At 46.0% G+C, this 23600-nt stretch overlaps 1 protein-coding gene across 1 annotated transcript in view; it reads right to left on the reverse strand.

Moving 5' to 3' along the window:
* The window catches only part of LOC144488262 (complement C2-like), a 56407-nt gene that overhangs the window by 11348 nt on the left and 21459 nt on the right, over window positions 1-23600 (reverse strand). The window contains exons 5-10 of the mRNA XM_078206303.1: window positions 23100-23201; window positions 19140-19273; window positions 18109-18256; window positions 15121-15252; window positions 12663-12752; window positions 9957-10094 (exon numbers count right to left, since the gene is read on the reverse strand). Of these exons, the coding sequence (XP_078062429.1) occupies window positions 9957-10094; window positions 12663-12752; window positions 15121-15252; window positions 18109-18256; window positions 19140-19273; window positions 23100-23201 (744 nt within the window). The remainder of the gene's footprint in view (window positions 1-9956; window positions 10095-12662; window positions 12753-15120; window positions 15253-18108; window positions 18257-19139; window positions 19274-23099; window positions 23202-23600) is intronic.

Below are 23600 nucleotides of genomic sequence, written 5' to 3' on the forward strand. Positions count from 1 at the left end.
AATCAATCATCCTGTACCCATCAGTAATCAATCATCCTGAACCCATCAGTGATCAATCATCCTGGACCCATCAATCAATCAATCATCCTGAACCCATCAGTGATCAATCATCCTGGACCCATCAGTAATCAATCATCCTGTACCCATCAGTGATCAATCATCCTGGACCCATCAATAATCAATCATCCTGAACCCATCAGTGATCAGTCATCCTGAACCCATCAGTGATCAATCATCCTGGACCCATCAGTGATCAATCATCCTGGACCCATCAGTGATCAATCATCCTGTACCCATCAGTGATCAATCATCCTGTACCCATCAATAATCAATCATCCTGGACCCATCAGTGATCATCATCCTGTACCCATCAGTAATCAATCATCCTGGACCCATCAGTGATCAATCATCCTGGACCCATCAGTGATCAATCATCCTGTACCCATCAGTGATCAATCACCCTGTACCCATCAGTGATCAATCATCCTGGACCCATCAATAATCAATTATCCTGTACCCATCAGTGATCAATCACCCCGTACCCATCAGTAATCAATCATCCTGTACCCATCAGTAATCAATCATCCTGGACCCATCAGTGATCAATCATCCTGGACCCATCAGTGATCAACCATCCTGGACCCATCAGTGATCAATCATCCTGGACCCATCAGTGATCAATCATCCTGGACCCATCAGTGATCAATCATCCTGGACCCATCAGTGATCAATCATCCTGTACCCATCAATAATCAATCAGCTGGACCCATCAATAATCAATCATCCTGTACCCATCAATAATCAATCATCCTGGACCCATCAATAATCAATCATCCTGTACCCATCAGTAATCAATCATCCTGGACCCATCAGTGATCAATCATCCTGGACCCATCAATAATCAATCATCCTGTACCCATCAATAATCAATCATCCTGGACCCATCAGTAATCAATCATCCTGGACCCATCAGTGATCAATCATCCTGGACCCATCAATAATCAATCATCCTGTACCCATCAATAATCAATCATCCTGTACCCATCAATAATCAATCATCCTGGACCCATCAGTAATCAATCATCCTGTACCCATCAGTGATCAATAATCCTGGACCCATCAATAATCAATCATCCTGTACCCATCAGTGATCAATCATCCTGTACCCATCAATAATCAATCATCCTGTACCCATCAGTGATCAATCATCCTGTACCCATCAGTGATCAATCATCCTGTACCCATCAGTAATCAATCATCCTGGACCCATCAGTGATCAATCATCCTGTACCCATCAATAATCAATCATCCTGTACCCATCAGTAATCAATCATCCTGTACCCATCAGTGATCAATCATCCTGGACCCATCAATAATCAATCATCCTGTACCCATCAATAATCAATCATCCTGGACCCATCAATAATCAATCATCCTGGACCCATCAATAATCAATCATCCTGGACCCATCAGTAATCAATCATCCTGTACCCATCAATAATCAATCATCCTGTACCCATCAGTGATCAATCATCCTGGACCCATCAATAATCAATCATCCTGGACCCATCAGTAATCAATCATCCTGTACCCATCAATAATCAATCATCCTGGACCCATCAATAATCAATCATCCTGTACCCATCAATAATCAATCATCCTGGACCCATCAGTAATCAATCATCCTGGACCCATCAGTAATCAATCATCCTGTACCCATCAGTGATCAATCATCCTGGACCCATCAATAATCAATCATCCTGGACCCATCAATAATCAATCATCCTGGACCCATCAATAATCAATCATCCTGGACCCATCAGTAATCAATCATCCTGGACCCATCAGTAATCAATCATCCTGGACCCATCAGTAATCAATCATCCTGGACCCATCAATAATCAATCATCCTGTACCCATCAATAATCAATCATCCTGTACCCATCAGTGATCAATCATCCTGGACCCATCAGTGATCAATCATCCTGTACCCATCAATAATCAATCATCCTGGACCCATCAATAATCAATCATCCTGGACCCATCAGTAATCAATCATCCTGTACCCATCAATAATCAATCATCCTGTACCCATCAGTGATCAATCATCCTGGACCCATCAATAATCAATCATCCTGGACCCATCAGTAATCAATCATCCTGTACCCATCAATAATCAATCATCCTGGACCCATCAATAATCAATCATCCTGTACCCATCAATAATCAATCATCCTGGACCCATCAGTAATCAATCATCCTGGACCCATCAGTAATCAATCATCCTGTACCCATCAGTGATCAATCATCCTGGACCCATCAATAATCAATCATCCTGGACCCATCAATAATCAATCATCCTGGACCCATCAATAATCAATCATCCTGGACCCATCAGTAATCAATCATCCTGGACCCCTCAGTAATCAATCATCCTGGACCCATCAGTAATCAATCATCCTGGACCCATCAATAATCAATCATCCTGTACCCATCAATAATCAATCATCCTGTACCCATCAGTGATCAATCATCCTGGACCCATCAGTGATCAATCATCCTGTACCCATCAATAATCAATCATCCTGGACCCATCAGTGATCAATCATCCTGGACCCATCAGTGATCAATGATCCTGTACCCATCAATAATCAATCATCCTGGACCCATCAATAATCAATCATCCTGGACCCATCAGTAATCAATCATCCTGGACCCATCAATAATCAATCATCCTGTACCCATCAGTGATCAATCATCCTGGACCCATCAGTGATCAATCATCCTGTACCCATCAATAATCAATCATCCTGGACCCATCAATAATCAATCATCCTGGACCCATCAATAATCAATCATCCTGGACCCATCAATAATCAATCATCCTGGACCCATCAGTAATCAATCATCCTGGACCCATCAGTAATCAATCATCCTGGACCCATCAGTAATCAATCATCCTGGACCCATCAATAATCAATCATCCTGTACCCATCAATAATCAATCATCCTGTACCCATCAGTGATCAATCATCCTGGACCCATCAGTGATCAATCATCCTGTACCCATCAATAATCAATCATCCTGGACCCATCAATAATCAATCATCCTGGACCCATCAGTAATCAATCATCCTGTACCCATCAATAATCAATCATCCTGTACCCATCAGTGATCAATCATCCTGGACCCATCAATAATCAATCATCCTGGACCCATCAGTAATCAATCATCCTGTACCCATCAATAATCAATCATCCTGGACCCATCAATAATCAATCATCCTGTACCCATCAATAATCAATCATCCTGGACCCATCAGTAATCAATCATCCTGGACCCATCAGTAATCAATCATCCTGTACCCATCAGTGATCAATCATCCTGGACCCATCAATAATCAATCATCCTGGACCCATCAATAATCAATCATCCTGGACCCATCAATAATCAATCATCCTGGACCCATCAGTAATCAATCATCCTGGACCCCTCAGTAATCAATCATCCTGGACCCATCAGTAATCAATCATCCTGGACCCATCAATAATCAATCATCCTGTACCCATCAATAATCAATCATCCTGTACCCATCAGTGATCAATCATCCTGGACCCATCAGTGATCAATCATCCTGTACCCATCAATAATCAATCATCCTGGACCCATCAGTGATCAATCATCCTGGACCCATCAGTGATCAATGATCCTGTACCCATCAATAATCAATCATCCTGGACCCATCAATAATCAATCATCCTGGACCCATCAGTAATCAATCATCCTGGACCCATCAATAATCAATCATCCTGTACCCATCAGTGATCAATCATCCTGGACCCATCAGTGATCAATCATCCTGTACCCATCAATAATCAATCATCCTGGACCCATCAGTGATCAATCATCCTGTACCCATCAGTGATCAATCATCCTGGACCCATCAATAATCAATCATCCTGGACCCATCAGTAATCAATCATCCTGGACCCATCAGTAATCAATCATCCTGGACCCATCAGTAATCAATCATCCTGTACCCATCAGTGATCAATCATCCTGGACCCATCAATAATCAATCATCCTGGACCCATCAGTAATCAATCATCCTGGACCCATCAGTGATCAATCATCCTGGACCCATCAGTGATCAATCATCCTGGACCCATCAGTAATCAATCATCCTGTACCCATCAGTAATCAATCATCCTGTACCCATCAGTGATCAATCATCCTGGACCCATCAATAATCAATCATCCTGGACCCATCAGTAATCAATCATCCTGGACCCATCAGTGATCAATCATCCTGGACCCATCAGTGATCAATCATCCTGGACCCATCAGTAATCAATCATCCTGTACCCATCAGTAATCAATCATCCTGGACCCATCAGTAATCAATCATCCTGGACCCATCAGTAATCAATCATCCTGTACCCATCAGTGATCAATCATCCTGGACCCATCAATAATCAATCATCCTGGACCCATCAGTAATCAATCATCCTGGACCCATCAGTAATCAATCATCCTGTACCCATCAGTGATCAATCATCCTGTACCCATCAATAATCAATCATCCTGGACCCATCAGTGATCAATCATCCTGTACCCATCAATAACCAATCATCCTGGACCCATCAGTAATCAATCATCCTGTACCCATCAGTGATCAATCATCCTGTACCCATCAATAATCAATCATCCTGGACCCATCAATAATCAATCATCCTGGACCCATCAATAATCAATCATCCTGGACCCATCAGTAATCAATCACCCTGGACCCATCAATAATCAATCATCCTGTACCCATCAATAATCAATCATCCTGTACCCATCAATAATCAATCATCCTGGACCCATCAGTGATCAATCATCCTGTACCCATCAATAACCAATCATCCTGGACCCATCAGTAATCAATCATCCTGTACCCATCAGTGATCAATCATCCTGTACCCATCAATAATCAATCATCCTGGACCCATCAATAATCAATCATCCTGGACCCATCAGTGATCAATCATCCTGTACCCATCAGTGATCAATCATCCTGTACCCATCAGTAATCATTACTCAATAATCCCTAGACCCATCAGTAATCAGCATTCAATCATCTTGTACCCATTCTGGATAGGAGCAAAAGTAACAGGGTAGTTGTTATGGAGGACTTTAACTTTGCAAATATTGACAGGAAAAGCAATAGTTTGAGTACTTTAGTTGGGTCAGTTTTTGTCCAATGTGTGCAGGAGGGTTTCCTGACGCAGTATGTAGATAGGCCAACAAGAGGCGAGGCCACATTGGATTTGGTACTGGGTAATGAACCAGGCCAGGTGTTAGATTTGCACTTTGGTGATAGTGACCACAATTCAGTTACGTTTACCTTAGCGATGGAAAGGAATAGGTATATACCGAAGGGCAAGAGTTATAGCTCGGGGAAAGGAAATTATGATGCGATTAGGCGAGATTTAGGATGCATAGGTTGGGGAAGGAAACTGCAGGGGATGGGCACAATTGAAATGTGGATCTTGTCCAAGGAACAGCTACTGGGTGTCTTTGATAAGTATGTACCTGTCAGGCAGGGAGGAAGTGGTCAAGTGAGGGAACCGTGGTTTACTATAGAAGTTGAATCTCTTGTGAAGAGGAAGAAGGAGACTTATGTAAAGATGAGACATGAAGGCTCAGTTAGGGTGCTTGAGAGTTACAAGATAGCCAGGAAGAAACTGAAGAGAGAGTTAAGAAGAGCCAGGAGGGGACATGAAAAGTCTTTGGCAGGTAGGATCAAGGAAAACCCTAAAGCCTTCTATAGGTATGTGAGGAATAAAAGAATGACTCGGGTAAGATTAGGGCCAGTCAAGGACAGTAGTGGGAAGTTGTGCCTGGAGCCTGAAGAGATAGGAGAGGCTCTAAATGTATATTTTTTGTCAGTATTCACGCAGGAAAAAGACAATGTTGTCGAGGCGAATACTGAGATACAGGCTATTGGACGAGATGGGATTGAGGTTAATAAGGAGGAGATGTTAGCAATTCTGGAAAGTGTGAAAATAGATAAATCACCTGGGCCGGATGGGATTTATCCCAGGATTCTCTGGGAGGCTAGGGAGGAGATTGCAGAGCCTTTGGCTTTGATCTTTGTGTCGTCATTGTCTACAGGAATAGTGCCAGAAGACTGGAGGATAGCAAATGTTGTCCCCTTGTTCAAGAAAGGGAGTAGAGACAACCCTGGTAATTATAGACCAGTGAGCCTTACTTCTGTTGTGGGGAACGTTTTGGAAAGGATTATAAGAGATAGGATTTATAATCAACTCGAAAGGAATAATTTGATGAGGGATAGTCAACACGGTTTTGTGAAGGGTAGGTCCTGCCTCACAAACCTTATTGAGTTCTTTGAGAAGGTGACCAAAGAGGTGGATGAGTGTAAAGCAGTTGATGTGGTGTATATGGATTTCAGCAAAGCGTTTGATAAGGTTCCCCACGGTAAGCTATTGCGAAGATACGGAGGCATGGGATTGAGGGTGATTTAGCGGTTGGGATCAGGAATTGGCTAGCTGTAAGAAGACAGAGGGTGGTGGTTGATGGGAAATGTTCATCTTGGAGTTCAGTTACTAGTGGTGTACCGCAAGGATCTGTTTTGGGGCCACTGCTGTGTGTCATTTTTATAAATGACCTGGATGAGGGCATAGAAGGATGGGTTAGTAAATTTGTGGATGACACTAAAGTCGGTGGAGTTGTGGACAGTGCGGAAGGTTGTTGCAGGTTACAGAGGGACATAGATAAGCTGCAGAGCTGAGAGGTGGCAAATGGAGTTCAATGCAGAAAAGTGTGAGGTGATTCATTTTGGAAGGAGTAACAGGATTGCAGAGTACTGGGCTAATGGTAAGATACTTGGTCGTGTGGATGAGCAGAGAGATCTCGGTGTCCATGTGCATAGATCCCTGAAAGTTGGCACCCAGGTTGATAGGGTTGTTAAGAAGGCGTACGGTGTGTTAGCTTTTATTGGGAGAGGGATTGAGTTTCGGAGCCAGGTCGTCACGTTGCAGCTGTACAAAACTCTGGTGCGGCCGCACTTGGAGTATTGTGTACAGTTCTGGTCGCCGCATTATAGGAAGGATGTGGAAGCGTTGGAAAGGGTGCAGGGGAGATTTACTAGGATGTTGCCTGGTATGGTGGGAAGGTCTTATGAGGAAAGGCTGAGAGACTTGAGGTTGTTTTCGTTAGAGAGAAGAAGGTTAAGAGGTGACTTAATAGAGGCATACAAGATGATCAGAGGATTAGATAGGGTGGACAGTGAGAGCCTTTTTCCTCGGATGGTGATAGCTAGCACGAGGGGACAGAGCTTTAAATTGAGGGGTGATAGATATAGGACAGATGTCAGAGGTAGGTTCTTCACTCAGAGAGTGGTAAGGGCGTGGAATGCCCTGCCTGCAGCAGTAGTGGACTCGCCAACATTAAGGGCATTTAAATGGTCATTGGATAAACATATGGATGATATTGGAATAGTGTAGGTTAGATGAGTTTTAGATTGGTTTCACTGGTCAGTGCAACATCGAGGGCCGAAGGGCCTGTACTGCGCTGTAATGTTCTATGTTCTATCAGTAATCCGGACTCAATAATCCCTGTACCCAGCAGTAATCAGTATTTAATAATCCCTGGACCCAGCAGTAATCTGTACTCAATAATCCCTGTACCATTAGTAATCAGTACTCAATAATCCCTGTACCCAGCAGTAATCAGTACTCAATAATCCCTGTACCCATTAGTAATCAGTACTCAGTAATCCCTGTACCCAGCAGTAATCAGTACTCAGTAATCCCTGTACCCATTAGTAATCAGTACTCAGTAATCCCTGTACCCAGCAGTAATCAGTACTCAGTAATCCCTGTACCCAGCAGTAATCAGTACTCAGTAATCCCTGTACCCATTAGTAATCAGTACTCAGTAATCCCTGTACCCAGCAGTAATCAGTACTCAATAATCCCTGTACCCAGCAGTAATCAGTACTCAGTAATCCCTGTACCCAGCAGTAATCAGTACTCAGTAATCCCTGTACCCAGCAGTAATCAGTACTCAATAATCCCTGTACCCAGCAGTAATCAGTACTCAGTAATCCCTGTACCCAGCAGTAATCAGGACTCAATAATCCCTGTAACCATTAGTAATCAGTACTCAGTAATCCCTGTACCCAGCAGTAATCAGTACTCAGTAATCCCTGTACCCAGCAGTAATCAGTACTCAATAATCCCTGTACCCAGCAGTAATCAGTACTCAGTAATCCCTGTACCCAGCAGTAATCAGTACTCAGTAATCCCTGTACCCAGCAGTAATCAGGACTCAGTAATCCCTGTACCCAGCAGTAATCAGTACTCAGTAATCCCTGTACCCAGCAGTAATCAGTACTCAATAATCCCTGTACCCAGCAGTAATCAGTACTCAGTAATCCCTGTACCCATTAGTAATCAGTACTCAGTAATCCCTGTACCCAGCAGTAATCCGTACTCAGTAATCCCTGTACCCAATAGTAATCAGTACTCAATAATCCCTGTACCCAGCAGTAATCAGTACTCAGTAGTCCCTGTACCCAGCAGTAATCAGTACTCAGTAATCCCTGTACCCAGCAGTAATCAGGACTCAATAATCCCTGTACCCATTAGTAATCAGTACTCAGTAATCCCTGTACCCAGCAGTAATCAGTACTCAGTAATCCCTGTACCCAGCAGTAATCAGTACTCAATAATCCCTGTACCCAGCAGTAATCAGTACTCAGTAATCCCTGTACCCAGCAGTAATCAGTACTCAGTAATCCCTGTGCCTATTAGTAATCAGTACTCAGTAATCCCTGTACCCAATAGTAATCAGTACTCAATAATCCCTGTACCCAGCAGTAATCAGGACTCAATAATCCCTGTACCCATTAGTAATCAGTACTCAGTAATCCCTGTACCCAGCAGTAATCAGTACTCAGTAATCCCTGTACCCAGCAGTAATCAGTACTCAGTAATCCCTGTACCCAATAGTAATCAGTACTCAATAATCCCTGTACCAGCAGTAATCAGTACTCAGTAATCCCTGTACCCAGCAGTAATCAGTACTCAGTAATCCCTGTACCCAGCAGTAATCAGTACTCAGTAATCCCTGTACCCAGCAGTAATCAGTACTCAGTAATCCCTGTACCCAGCAGTAATCAGTACTCAGTAATCCCTGTACCCAGCAGTAATCAGGACTCAATAATCCCTGTACCCATTAGTAATCAGTACTCAGTAATCCCTGTACCCAGCAGTAATCAGTACTCAGTAATCCCTGTACCCAGCAGTAATCAGTACTCAGTAATCCCTACCCAGCAGTAATCAGTACTCAGTAATCCCTGTCCCCAATAGTAATCAGTACTCAATAATCCCTGTACCCAGCAGTAATCAGTACTCAGTAATCTCTGTACCCAATAGTAATCAGTACTCAGTAATCCCTGTACCCAGCAGTAATCAGTACTTAAACACACACAATTTGCCTTCAACAAATCAGTGTTGGCTTTCCTTAATTAATCTGTATTTGTGTGCATGACCGTTAATTTTGTCTTCTATTATCACTTCTTTTTGAACGAGGGTGAAATATTTGCAGTTCTCCTGTCCCATGGTACCACTGGCTGTCCCATATCGAGAGAGAATTGAAAGATTCTGGCCAATGCCCCTGTCCGTGTTCTGCATTGTCACTTTCTTTCCATCTGGTCCCAGTGACTTATCAACTTTAGTACCACCAGCCTTTCTAATATCTCCTCTTTATCAGCTGAGTACCTACTGTTGGTTCAATTGATGAATATAAAGTTTGCTTCGACTTGGACCCGAACCATCATGAAGCACTCTGCTAATTCCGGGATGGAATAACAGTATCAAACGGACTTCAACTGTTCAATGAGTATTAATTCAGGGAACATTGTTCAGAAAGATAAAATCCATACCTAATATATCATCAAAAGATTTAACCAGCTCGGAGGTGTTTCGTATCGTAAAGTAATGTTTCTCGTTAGGTTTTTGCGAAGCCAGTTCGTTCAGTTCTACCTTATCAACATCAGCTGACACTCCAAAAGCATACATATCTGGAAGAGAATGAGAAGTAGATGGTGAATACTGACCCGTGGCGGTGAAGGATGGGCAATCATATTAAACTAGAACGAGTGCAGAAAAGATTTACTGGGATGCTCCCGGGACTTGATGGTTTGAGTTATAAGGAGAGACAAGGATAGACTGGGACTTTTTTCCCCTGGAGTGTAAGAGGCTTACGGGTGATCTTGGAGATCTATAAAATAATGAGGAGCATAGATCAGCTAGATAGTCAACATCTTTTCGCAAATGTTGGGGAATCTAAAACTACAGGGCATAGGTTTAAGGGGAGAGATACAAAAGGGTCCAGAAGGGCAAATTTTTAACTCAGAGGGTGGTGAATGTCAGGAACAAGCTACCAGAGGTAGTAGTAGAGGCAGGTTCAATTTTGTCTTTGAAAATGTGTTTAGACAGTTACATTGGTAAAATGGGGATAGAGGGATATGGGCCAAACATGGGCAATTTGGGACTAACTTAGTGGTTAAAAAAGGACAAGTTGGGCCAAAGGGCCTGTTTCCATGCTGTAAACCCCTATGACTATGATACCTGCAGGTTCCTGGATTCCGTCACCTGTTACCCTGAGTGATAACAGAATAGCAAATATCTGACCCTTGGTCTCTTGCCTCCTTGACATTTCTTTAATATTGATTTGTTACAGCAGTGAAGGAGGCTGTTCAGCCCATCATATTTGTGCTGGCACTCCGAATGAGTGACTTACCTCATGCGAGGAACACAGAAGATGATTCATCAACCAAAGAGTGATGCGATTGTTGAAGTTGTTTGATTTGATTTATTTTGTCACAGGTATTGGAATAGAGTGAAAAGTATTGTTTCTCGCCCGTGTTATACAGAAAAAAAAATCTGTTCAGAGTACATCGGGGTGAAGGAAAGGAGAGAGTGCAGAATATAGTTTCAAAGTCATAGCTAGGGTGTGGAGAAATATCAGCTTAATATATGATAGAGCCATTCAAACGTCTGATGGCAGCAGGGAAGAAGCTGTTCTTGAGTCGGTTGGTACGTATTCTCAGACTTTTGTGTCTTTTGCCTGATGGAGGAAGGTGGAAGAAAGTATGTCTGGGGTGCCTAGGGTCCTTGATCATGCTGCTGCTTTTCCGAGGCAGCGGGAAGTGTAGACAGAGTCAATGGGTATGAGGCTGGTTTGCGTGATGGACTGGGCTACATTCACAACACTTTGTAGTTTCTTGCAGTCTTGGTCAGAGCAGGAGCCATACCAAGCTGTGATACATACGGAAAGGGTGCTTTCCAAGGTGCACCTGTAAAGATTGGTGAGAGTCGTAGCGGACATGCTAAATTTCCTCAGCCTCCTGAGAAAGTAGAGGCATTGATGGGCTTTCTTAACCATAGTGTTGGCATGGGGGGACCAGGAACATTTGTTTAAACATGACCCTGATCTGCTTTTTAAAACATTATTTCACAGAGTGTGGACATTGAGGTGGCAGTGGCGAGTCACCTTCTTGAACTACGGCAGGCCTGGTCCGGTAGGCCCACCCCACAGCACTGTTTGGAAAGGAGATCAAGAATTTTGACCCAGCAATAGGATCATAGAATCCCTACAGTGCAGAAAGAGGCCATTTGACCCATCGAGTCTGCACCAACCACAATCCCACCCAGGCCCTACCCCCATATCCTTACACATTTACACGCTCATCCCTCTAACCTACGCATCTCAGGACACTAAGGGGCAATTTTAGCATGGCCAATCAACCTAAACCCGCACATCTTTGTGGGTAAAGGAATTGAGGTACATTTCCAAGTAACGACAATGTATGGCTTGGAGAAGAAATCGCAGGGAGTGCGTCTGATACCCTGGTCCTTCCACGTGGTAGAGGTTGTGGGTTTGGATGACGCTGTCGAAGGAGTCTTGGTGAATTGCTGCGGTGCATCTTAAACTGGCGCCTGATTTCTTTCCATTTATTTCCCTCCTTTGTGTTTGATGTCACCATCTGACCAAATCTGGTCCATGAGAAAGTGTGGGCGACTGGAATTAGCTAAATAGTTCTGTGAATAGCCAGTATGGATATGATGGACCAAAAGTTCTCTTTCTGTGCTGCAAACATTCAGTTGAACCTATGATTTTGCAATCAAAAATTGGATAGGTTTTACTGCACAATATAGACTCGGTTTACTTCTCTGAAGTTCTGCAGTTTGAGGATATATCCTTCTCTGGAATCTGCTGTCGAGATCAGAAGTGTTAAAATGAGCACACTTTTGTTTTGCACAAACTAATTCTGAAGAAGGGTGTATGTCTATGGGGATACTGCTTTAAATTGGAACAACAGAGATAGCTAGCCGTTAAGAATTATACTTTGTCATAATTGAGTGTTTTAATTGGTAAAAGTTATACCAATTCTTTTTGTTATATTCTAACTGTGTTCTTAAATAACGTTGGTTCTGATAAAAGCTCCCAAGTGGGTCACTTAAATCATACCTGGAGGAAAACACCTTATGCTCATCCTAATGCGAAAATCAAAAGGAAAAATTGGGGTCGAGGCTAACTTCATATTGGGCTTGGGATCAAATGAAATGCTGTAGAGAATGCTCACCGAGGTAATCTTCCGTTTTATTTTGTGCCTCGACGAAGCGCTTTATATCCTGGACAGCTGCTTTGGGGTTGCCTCCCATGTTTGCTTTCCCTGAAATATAAAAGGAATGTTTCAGAAACAAAGACCTTGCCGTTGAACAGCACCAAGAATGTCCCAAATACATCACAGCCAACATTTATTTTTAATTTATGCACGGGATGTGGGCGTCACTGGCTTGGCCAGAATTTATTGCCCTCCCTCACTGCCCCTTGAGAAGGGGGTGGTGAGCTGCCTTCTTGAACCGCTGCAGTCCCTGAGGTGCAGGTACACCCACAGTGCTGTTAGGGAGGGAATGCCAGGATTTTGACCCAGTAACAGTGAAGGGTCGGCCGATATATTTCCAAGTCAGGATTGTGAGTGACTCGGAGGGCAACATGCAGTGTTACCATGCATCTACTGCCCTTCAAAGTGGTAGAGGCAACTGGTCGGAAAGGTGCCATGGAGCTTTGCTGAGTAGCTGCTGCGTATCTTGCAGATGGTACACGTGGCTGCCACTATGCATCGGTGGAGGAGGGAGTGACTGCTCCGAGTTTAAGGGTGGTCTGCGTGTGCCCATGTGTATTTAGTCCAGCGCATCCTTTAAATCAGTGGTTTTATGGCACACCTCTATATTGCAATAAAAAAAACTGAGGCAAACCTCCTATTTTCTCTGTCTTCTTCCCGTACTTGGAACTTAATTTTTAACTTCTCCCTGTTTCTCCCAGGGCTCTTGCGACCTTTTAGAGTTTTCGCTTGATGTGCAGACGCATGGGGCCTGGGTCTTCAGCTCCAAGTCCCTGCCGATCATGCGCATGGGCCTGACCAACATAGAAAATGTAAACCGCGCGTGTGCAGCTCTTTTCCAGCCGGAGCATGCGCGGGAGAATCACAGCAACATATAGTGCAGAAGAACCCTTCAGCCCATCGGGTCAGCACCGACACGCGAGCAACACCTGACCTCCCACCTAATCCCTTTTACCAGCACTTGGCCCATAGCCTTGAATGGTTTGTCAGGCCATTGGTCAGAACACCGAATACTAGGATGTTGTAAGAAGTCTCACAACACCAGGTTAAAGTCCAACAGGTTTATTTGGTAGCAAATACCATAAGCTTTCGGAGCACTGCTCCTTCGTCAGATGGAGTGGAAATACGCCGGCATCTCCACATCATTACTAGGATGTTACCAGGACTTGATGGTTTGAATTATAAGGAGAGGCTGGATAGACTGGATGTTTTTCTCTTGGAACATAAGAGGCTTCAAGGTGATCTTATAGAAGTGTATAAAATAATGAGGTCCATAGATAAGGTAGATAGTCAACATCTTTGAGTCTAAAACCAAAGGCCATAGGTTTAAGGTGAGAGGGGAGAGATACAAAAGGGTTTAAAGGGGTAAATGTTTCACTCAGGGGGTGGTGAGTGTCTGGAACAAGCTGCCAGAGGTAGTAGTAGAGGCGGGTACAATTTTGTCTTTTAACAAGCGTTTAGCCAGTTACATGGGCAAGATGGGTACAGAGGGATATGGGCCAAACACAGGCAATTGGTAAAAACTGGGTGGAATAGACAAGTTGGGCTGAAGGACCTGTTTCCATGCTATGAACTTCTATGATGCTATGCCAACCACAGAGCTGAAGACAAAGGTTGGTTTTAGTCAACTATATGAATTTTGAAAATTGTTTTGCAACACATTTGGGAGGGCATGGGGGGGGGGGGGGTGAGTGGGGGGGGGGGGGGTGCACACTGGTTGGGAACAACTGCGTTAGATTGTACCCACATGCACACTGCAACCACAGTGCACACCATGGTTGCTGGTGTGGGGTGAGGGGGCATAAGAACCGGGGGGGGGGGGGGGGGGGGGGGGAGGGGGCGGGGGGGCAATGGTAAGATAAAATGGGGGAAAACGGTTGAAGATTGAATCTGGTAACCAGGGGCATAGCCAAGCCACTGACGGCTGGAACCAGCATGGTGCCGGCTGCCTTGAGCTTGTCACAACTGCTTGCGGCCAGGTCAATGTGGAGTGGTTCAATTATGCCCCTGTCAGATTGACCCACTCCATCCCATTACAGCACAGCGGTTAGCACTGCTGCCTCACAGCGCCGGGGACCCGGGTTCAATTCCGGCCTCGGGTGACTGTCTGTGAGGAGCTTGCACATTCTCCCCATGTCTGCGTGGGTTTCCTCCTGGTGCTCTGGTTTCCTCCCACAGTCCAAAGATGTGCGGGTTAGGTTGATTGGCCATGCTAAATTGACCCGTGTGTCAGGGGGATTAGCGAGGTAAATATGTGGGATTACAAGAACAGGGCCTGGGTGGGATTGTTGCCAGTGCAGACTCAATGGGTTGAATGGCCTCCTTCTGCACGATAGGGGTTCTATGATTCTATGATCCCCTGTGCCCCCCCCCCAACCACATCGCCAGAAACTCCCCAGGAATGCAGCACACTCACCGTCAGTAAATAAAACGGTGACAAATCTTATCTTGTCCCAGGAATCCTTATGGTGCGTTTTTGTTAGGACCATTGTTTCAAAGACTTTTCTCAGTGCTGCGTAAATATTAGTCCCTCTCCCATCACCATGGACTGTGAGACACAAGAAACAAAAGAAGAGATTGACTTTTTAAAAAAATGGCTTGGTAACAGGCTGAATTTTTTTAAAATTCATTCGCGGGACATGAGCGCCGTTGGCTAGGCCAGCATTTATTGCCCATCCCTAGTTGCCCTCGAGGTGGTGGTGGTGAGCTGCCTTCTTGAACCGCTGCAACCCACGTGCTGTGGGTTAACCCACAATGTCATTAGTGAGGGAATTCCAGGATTTTGACCCAGCAACCGCGAAGGAACGGCGATAGATTTCCAAGTCAGGATGATGAGTGGGTTGGAGGGGGAACTTGCAGGTGGTGGTGTTCCCATGTATCTGCTGCCCTTGTCCTTCTAGATGGAAGTGGTCGTGGGTTTGGAAGGTGCTGTCTAAGGATCTTTGGTGAAGTGCTGCAATGCATCTTGTAAATAGTACACACTGCTGCGACTGAGCGTTGGTGGTGGAAGGAGTGGATGCTTGTGGATGTGGTGCCAATCAAGCGGGTTGCAGGGATTTGGAGAGACCACATCTGGAATGACAAATGCTACTTAGATCTCAATTACTATGACAGGATGTGCTTGTATTGGAGGTGGTACAGCAAAAGTTCACTAAATTGGTCCCGAAGGGATCAGGAAGTTGTCCTTTGACGAGAGGCTGAGTGAGGCTGGGTCTATACACGTTGGAGTTAAGAAGAATGAGAGGCAATTTCATTGAAACCGACAAAATTCTGAAAGAGTTCAACTGAACAGCACGGTGGCACAATGGTTAGCACAGCTGTCTCACAGCGCCAGGGACCCGGGTTCGATCCCAGCCTCAGGTGAGTGTCTGTGTGGAGTTTGCATGTTCTCCCCATGTCTGCATGGGTTTCGTCCGGGTGCTCCAGTTTTCTCCCACAGTCCAACGATGTGCAGGTTGGGGGGATTGGCCATGCTAAATTGCCCCTTCGTGTCAGGGGGACTAGCAGGGTAAATACGTAGGGTTACATGGATTGGTTCTGGGTGGGATTGTTATCGGTGCAGGCTCAATGGGCCGAATGGCCTCCATCTGCACTGTGGGGATTCTCTGCTTCTAGGTACCATTGTCCAGGCCCTTCCGACCAGCCGAGAAAGGATCCCTCTGGTTTATGCCCAGCCAATTATTTACAATTTTTAATTCAATTCATTTGTGGGACATGGGCGTCGCTGGTTGGGCCAGCATTTATTGCCCATCCCTAGTTGCCGAGGGCAGTTGAGAGTCAACCACATTGCTGTGAATCTGGAGTCACATGTAGGCCAGACCAGGTAAGGGCGGCAGATTTCCTTCCCTAAAGGACCTGAGTGAACCAGATGGGTTTTTCCGACAATCGGCAATGGTTTCATGGTCATCGGTAGATTCTTAATTCCAGATATTTGAATTTAAAATCTGTCATCTGCCATGGCGGGATTCGGACCCGGGTCCCCAGAACATTAAATGAGCCTCTGGTCGAGCAATAAGACCACTCGGCCATTGCCTCCTCTTACGAACATCTTAATTGAATCAGTCCATCAATGTTTCCGGAGAATACAATTTATGCAATTGCTCCTTATAACCTGCTGGTTATCACTCTGTTAAACCTGATTCCAAGACCTATAGATCACTCAATAGGAACAGGAAATTCTGGAAATACTCAACAGGTCTGACAGCATCTGTGGAGACAAAGAGGAAAAAACATCAGTTTATGTCTCGGGTTGATGGCCAGCCCTCTCGGCATCCTTTCTCTCGGTCTGATGTCCGCAGCTGAACACTGTACTCGAGATGGGGTCCAAAACACTGCTCCATGTCGTTGCAGCAATAGCTGGGCCACTGGCAGGCACGAGAGGTGAACAGCGTAACAGATTGGCCAACTGGGGAGGGAGCGAGAAGTCGGCAGCAGTCAGGAAAGAACAGGGCACAGGAGCGAGTGTGAAATGAGGAGAAAGGAGAACTGAAGGGAGATATCAGGAAGCGTCGCACAGTGTGGGGGGGTGTCACCCACTGTTCATGTGGAATTTGCATGTTCTCCCCCAGCCTGCATGAGTTTCCTCCGGGTGCTCCGGTTTCCTCCCACACTCCAAAGATGTCCGGGTTAGGTTGATTGGCCACGCTAAATTGCCCCTTAGTGTCAGGGGGGATGAGCAGAGTGGGGCTACGGGGATAGGGTGGGATTGTTGTCGGTGCAGGCCCGATGGGCCAAATGGCCTCCTTCTGCACTGTAGGGATTTTATAATAGACAAAATTTGTCCCTTTTATTTTTCCATGAGGTCTTGCCCATTTCCCTCAATTAATCAACCACAGCCTCACAAACGGGGGAGGAGGGGGGGGGGGAATGATATTTCAGAACTTTTTGTGGAGGAGGGGGTGTCACTTTTTGTGGAGGAGTGGTGGGCACATCAAGGGAATCAAAGCCACAGTCTCCTGCGGGAAAAGAGAGGTCATAGAATCCCTACAGTGCAGAAGGTGGCCCATTTGGCCCATCGCGTCTGCACTGGCAACAATCCCACCCAGGTCCTATCCCCGTAACCTGATGTATTTACCCTGCTAATTTCTCCTGACACAGAGAGAATTTAGCATGGCCAATCCATCTAACCCACACATCTTTGGATTGTGGGAGGAAACCGGAGCAGCCGGAGCAAACCCATGCAGATGCGGGGAGAACGTGCAGACTGCGCACACACAGAGACCCAAGCCGGGAATCGAACTGGCGCTGAGAGCTGGCAGTGCTAACCACTGTGCCGGGGGTTGAGGTAGAGAATGGCTGTGCAAACGCCAGGAGCTGAATGGCCCACTGCGGCTCTTATTTCGTATGTTCTTCTGAGGCATTAGTGGACAGTCAACTGCACACTATTCTTCAAAGCGCAGCTCACTTTCATAGGTTGCCTTCTCCGATTCCCTTAACAAGCCAATAGCGGTATCAGCACTGGATTCATCGTCGTCATCGAGGTTAGCTATCACGATTGGCTGCGATGCATACGATATAACCCCAAACCTTGGCCAAACATCAAAACTTGCAATCTAGGAGGCAAAAAGAAAAACTCTCAGTCCAGGGGCATGAGAATAATAATACTTTCTCCCCTTATTCATTCATGGAATGAGACCATTGATGACAACGTTTCATAGAATCCTTACAGTACAGAAGGAGGCCATTCGGCCCATCGAGCCTGCACCAACCACAATCCCACCCATGCCCCATTCCCGTAACCCCACATATTTACTTTGCTAATCCCCCTGACACTAAGGGGCAATTTATCATGGCCAATCAACCTAATCCACACATCTTTGGACCGTGGGAGGAAACCGGAGGAAACCCACGCAGGCACGGGGAGAACATGCAAACTCCGCACAGACAGTGACTCAAGCTAGGAATCGAACCCAGGTGCCTGGCACTGTGTGGCAGCAGTGCTAACAACTGTGCCACCGTGCCCATTGTTGCCCACCTCTAATTGCCCTCAATAAGGTGGTGGTGAGCCACCTTCATGAACCGCGTCTGGTACAGGTACAACCACAGTAATGTCAGGGACGGAGTTCCAGGATTTTGACTGGTGACAGCGAAGGAGCGGCTGATATATTTCCAAGTCGGGACGGTGAGTGACTTGCGGGGGGGGAATCTCCAGGTATCTGTTGACCTTGTCCTTCTAGATGGTTGTGGGCTCAGAAGGTGCTGCTTGAGGGACCTTGGTGAGTTCCTGCAGTGCACCTTGTTGATGGTACACTGGGCTGACGCTGTGCAATGGTGGTGGAGGGGTTGAATGTATAACGTGGCGGATGGGGTGCCAATCAATCTGAGCTGCTTTTATCTGAAGCAATTGTGTCCGATAAAATCCAGAGCAGAGAAAAGTAATTGTTTTTGCTTCAATGTTCAAGTTAGGCCACTTGCCGATGGTAATTCTTCCCTTACCTTGTCGATGAGGTTCTCAGCGACATTCTTGGCTTCATTGAAATATTCTTCACCAACGCTGTCGGAAGCATCCAGAAGAATATAGACATGAAGCGGTGCATCCTTGCTGAGGATAATTTTACGGGCAGTAGTATCTGTGGAGGAGGTAGTCAGAGCCAGAATATTATGGAATGTGTTGGCACTTAGAGGTAAGGAATTCTGTGGAACAGAGGGCACACGGCCCAATTCCAATGGGTGCCAAGCACCCCCTGGCACGGCCTGCACTGGTGCCCCCTGCACCTCCTCACCAACACAGTTTTGTCATGACACCCGGTGCCCCAACAGTGTCTAATTGCCTCTGGACAAAAGCAGCCAACTCGAACGCCAAGTTAGATGATAGAACCCCACCGGAATTGCCAACCCTTTGGCATTGCCATGGAGTCTCTGTCATTCAAAGGTCAAGCTCAGTGGACACGGCTGCAAACGAAACCCAGGAAAATAAAACAAGAGCAGCAACTAAACAAACTTGGCATTTCTCATTTTATCCCTTTTCTTTAAATGATTGCTTAATTACATAAATAGAATGGAAGAATGATAGAATCCCTACTGTGCAGAAGGAGGCCATTCAACCCATTGAGTCTGCATCGAACCCAGGCCCACCCCATCCCTGTAACCCCTGTAAGGGGTTACAGGGAAGTTACCCCTATAACCTCCCTGGGAACTGCTTCCCTGCCCAGTGAAGCAGTTGAGGTGACCAATCCACCTAACCTACACATCTTTGGACACGAAGGGACAATTTAGCACGGCCAATCCACCTAACCTACACATCTTTGGACACTTGAGAGGCAATTTAGCATGGCCAATCCACATAACCGACACACGATTTATGCTGTTTGTAATATATATACACAAATGATTTGGAGGAAACTGTAACTGATTTGATTAGTAAGTTTGCGGACAACACAAAGGTTGGTGGAATTTCAGATTGCGATGAGGACCGTTGGAGGATACAGCAGGATATAGATTGGTTGGAGACTTGGGCAGAGAGATGGCAGATGGAGTTTAATCCAGACAAATGTGAGGTAATGCATTTTGGAAGGTCTAACACACATACAGTAAATGACAGAACCCTTAAGAGTATTGAGAGGCAGAGGGATCTGGGTGTACAGGTACGCAGATCACTGAAAGTGGCAATGCAGGTGGAGAAGGTAGTCAAGAAGGCATACGGCATGTTTGCCTTCATCGGCCGGGACATTGAGTTTAAACATTGGCAAGTCATGTTGCAGCTTTATAGAACCTTAGCTGGGCTGTACTTGGAATATAGTGTTCAATTCTGGTCGCCACTCTACAAGAAGGATGTGGAGGCTTTGTAGAGGGTACAGAAAAGCAGGATGATGCCTGGATGATGCCTGGTATGGAGGGTATTAGCTATGAGGAGTGGTTCAAAAAACTTCGTTTGTTCTCACAGGAAAGATGGAGGTTGAGGGGCAATCTGATAGAAGTCTCCAAGATTATGAGGGGCATTGGCAGAGTGGATAGTCAGAAGCTTTTTCCCAGGGTGGAAGAGTCAATTACTCGAGGGAATAGGTTTAAGGTGCGAGGGGCAGGGTTTAAAGGAGGCAAATTTTTACACAGAGGCTGGTGGGTGCCTGGAACTCACTGCCGGCGAGGTAGTAGAAGCAGATACAACAGTGACTTTTAAGGGCTTGAAGGTAAATGAATAGGATGGGAATAGAGGGATATGGTCCCCGGAAGGGTAGGGGGTTTTAGTTAAGACAGGCAGCATGGTTGGTGCAGGCTCGGAGGGCAAAAGGGGCCTATTCCTCTGCTGTAGTTTTCTTTGGTCTATCTTTGGAGACTTGAGGGAGAATTTAGCACGGCCAATCCACCTAACCTGCACATCTTTGGACTGTGGGAGGAAACCCACGCAGGCATGGGGAGAACGTGTAGACTCCACACAGACAGTGACCCAAGGCCAGGAATTGAACCCGGATCCCTGGTGCCATGAGGCGGCAGCGCTCATCACTGTGCCACCATGCCATCCAAATCTCATTGAATAGTGCAGCAAGTTTGAAGGGCCAAAGAACCTCCTCCTGTTCCTATATCTTATGATCTTATATGTTCATTCATTTTCCAGTAGTTGGGACAATGTGTCCTGCCCCTTGAAGTGAAAGTTCTGGATGATAAGATACAAAAACAGAAAATGCTGGAAAATCTCATCGGGTCTGACAGCATCTGTGGAGAGAGAACAGAGCCAACGTTTCGAGTCTGGATGGGACGAAGAGTCATCCAGGCGGGGAACATTGGCTCTATTCTCTTTCTCCACAGATGCTGTCAGACCTGCTGAGATTTTAACATAGAAACATAGAAGACAGGAGCAGGAGGAGGCCATTCGGCCCTTTGAGCCTGCTCCGCTATTCATCAAGACCATGACTGAAAGTCCAACTTAATAGCCTAATCCTGCTTTCTCCCCATAACCTTCGATCCCATTCGCTAAATTGCCATATCCAGCCGCCTCTTGGATACATTCAATGTTTTGGCATCAACTACTTCCTGTGGTAATGAATTCCACAAGCTCACCGCTCTTTGGGTGAAGAAATGTCTCCTCACATCCGTCCTAAATGGTCTACCCGAATCCTAAGACTTTGACTCCTGGTTCTGGACACCCCCACCTTCGAGAACATCCTCCCTGATTCTACCCTGTCCAGTCCTGTTAGAATTTTATAAGTCTCTATGAGATCCCCCCTTATTTCATAGAAATCATAGAAACCCTACAGTGCAGAAGGAGGCCATTCGGCCCATCGAGTCTACACCGACCACAATCCCACCCAGGCCCTACCCCCACATATCCTACCCGCTAATCCCTCTAACCTACACATCCCAGGACTCTAAGGGGCAATTTTTTAACCTGGCCAATCAACCTAACCCGCACATCTTTGGACTGTGGGAGGAAACCGGACCACCCGGAGGAAACCCACGCAGACACGAGGAGAATATGCAAACTCCACACAGACAGTGACCCGAGCCGGGAATCGAACCCGGGACCCTGGAGCTGTGAAGCAGCAGTGCTAACCACTGTGCTACCGTGCCGCCCCAACTCCAGCGAAAACAATCCTAACCGAGTCAATCTCTCCTCATACATCAGTCCCGCCATCCCCGGAATCAGCCTGGTAAACCTTTGCTGCACTCCCTCAAGAGCAAGAACATCCTTCCTCAGAAAAGGAGACCAAAACTGCTCACAATATTCTAGGTGTGGCCTCACCAAGGCCCTGTATAACTGCAACAACACAGGTTGGGACTTTATTCCCTGGAGCGTAGAAGATTGAGGGGAGATTTGATAGAGGTGTATAAGATTTTGATGGGTATAGATAGAGTGAATGCAAGCAGGCTTTTTCCGCTGAGGGGAGAAAAAAACCAGAGGGCATGGGTTAAGGGTGAAAGGAGAAAAGTTTAAAGGGAATATTAGGGGGGGCTTCTTCACGCAGAGAGTGGTGGGAGTGTGGAATGAGCTGCCGGATAAAGTGGTAAATGCGGGGTCACTTTTAACATTTAAGAAAAACTTGGACGGGTTCATGGATGAGAGGGGTGTGGAGGGATATGGTCCAAGTGCAGGTCAGTGGGACTAGGCATAAAATGGTTCGGCCCAGACAAGAAGGGCCAAAAGGCCTGTTTCTGAGCTGTAATTTTCTATGGTTCTATGGTTCTATCCCTGCTCCTGTGCTCGAAACCTCTCGCAATGAAGGCCAATGAAGGCCAACATACCATTTGCCTTCTTTACCACCTGCCCCACCCTTCAGTGCCTGGTGCACCAGGACACCCAGGTCCCGCTGCACACTCCCCTCTCCCAATTTGCAGTCATTTCCTGTTTTTGTTTCAGATTCCAGCATCTGCAGTATTTTGCTTTTATCTGGATGTTGGGCAAAGGGAAGGATTATAGAGGGGATGGGTTAACACATCAAGGAAGGATGGCAGATGATGTACCTGAATTCTTGTCGTGTCCAGTTCGAGTCACACCCAGCATATTGGTGAAAGAAGCTGTGAAAGCTGCCGCTACTTCTTCCGGGCTGTCGAAGGAGCTTTTATCTGCAGAGAAAAGAGAGATTCCACTTTCCCACTGGATTCCTGTACGTTGACAGCGCCAATTTTTTATTGATTCTCTCGTGAGATGTGGGTGTCACTGGCTGGGCCACCGTATGTTGCTCATCCCTAATGACCCTTGAACCCAGTGGCTTGGCGCACTATTTCAGAGGGCCGATTCAACAACATAGAATCCATACAGTACAGGAGGCAGCCGTTTGGCCCATCAAATCTGCACCGACTCTCCAGTAAAGCATCTTACTCAGGCCCTATCCCATAATCCGGCATATTTACCCAGCTAATCCTACCAACCTACACATCTTGGGACACTAAGGGGCAGTTTACCATTGCTAATCCACCTAACCTACACATCTCGGGACACTAAGGGGCAGTTTACCATTGCTA

Source organism: Mustelus asterias, unplaced genomic scaffold (assembly GCF_964213995.1).
Source record: "Mustelus asterias unplaced genomic scaffold, sMusAst1.hap1.1 HAP1_SCAFFOLD_1422, whole genome shotgun sequence".
Taxonomy (NCBI): Eukaryota; Metazoa; Chordata; class Chondrichthyes; order Carcharhiniformes; family Triakidae; genus Mustelus; species Mustelus asterias.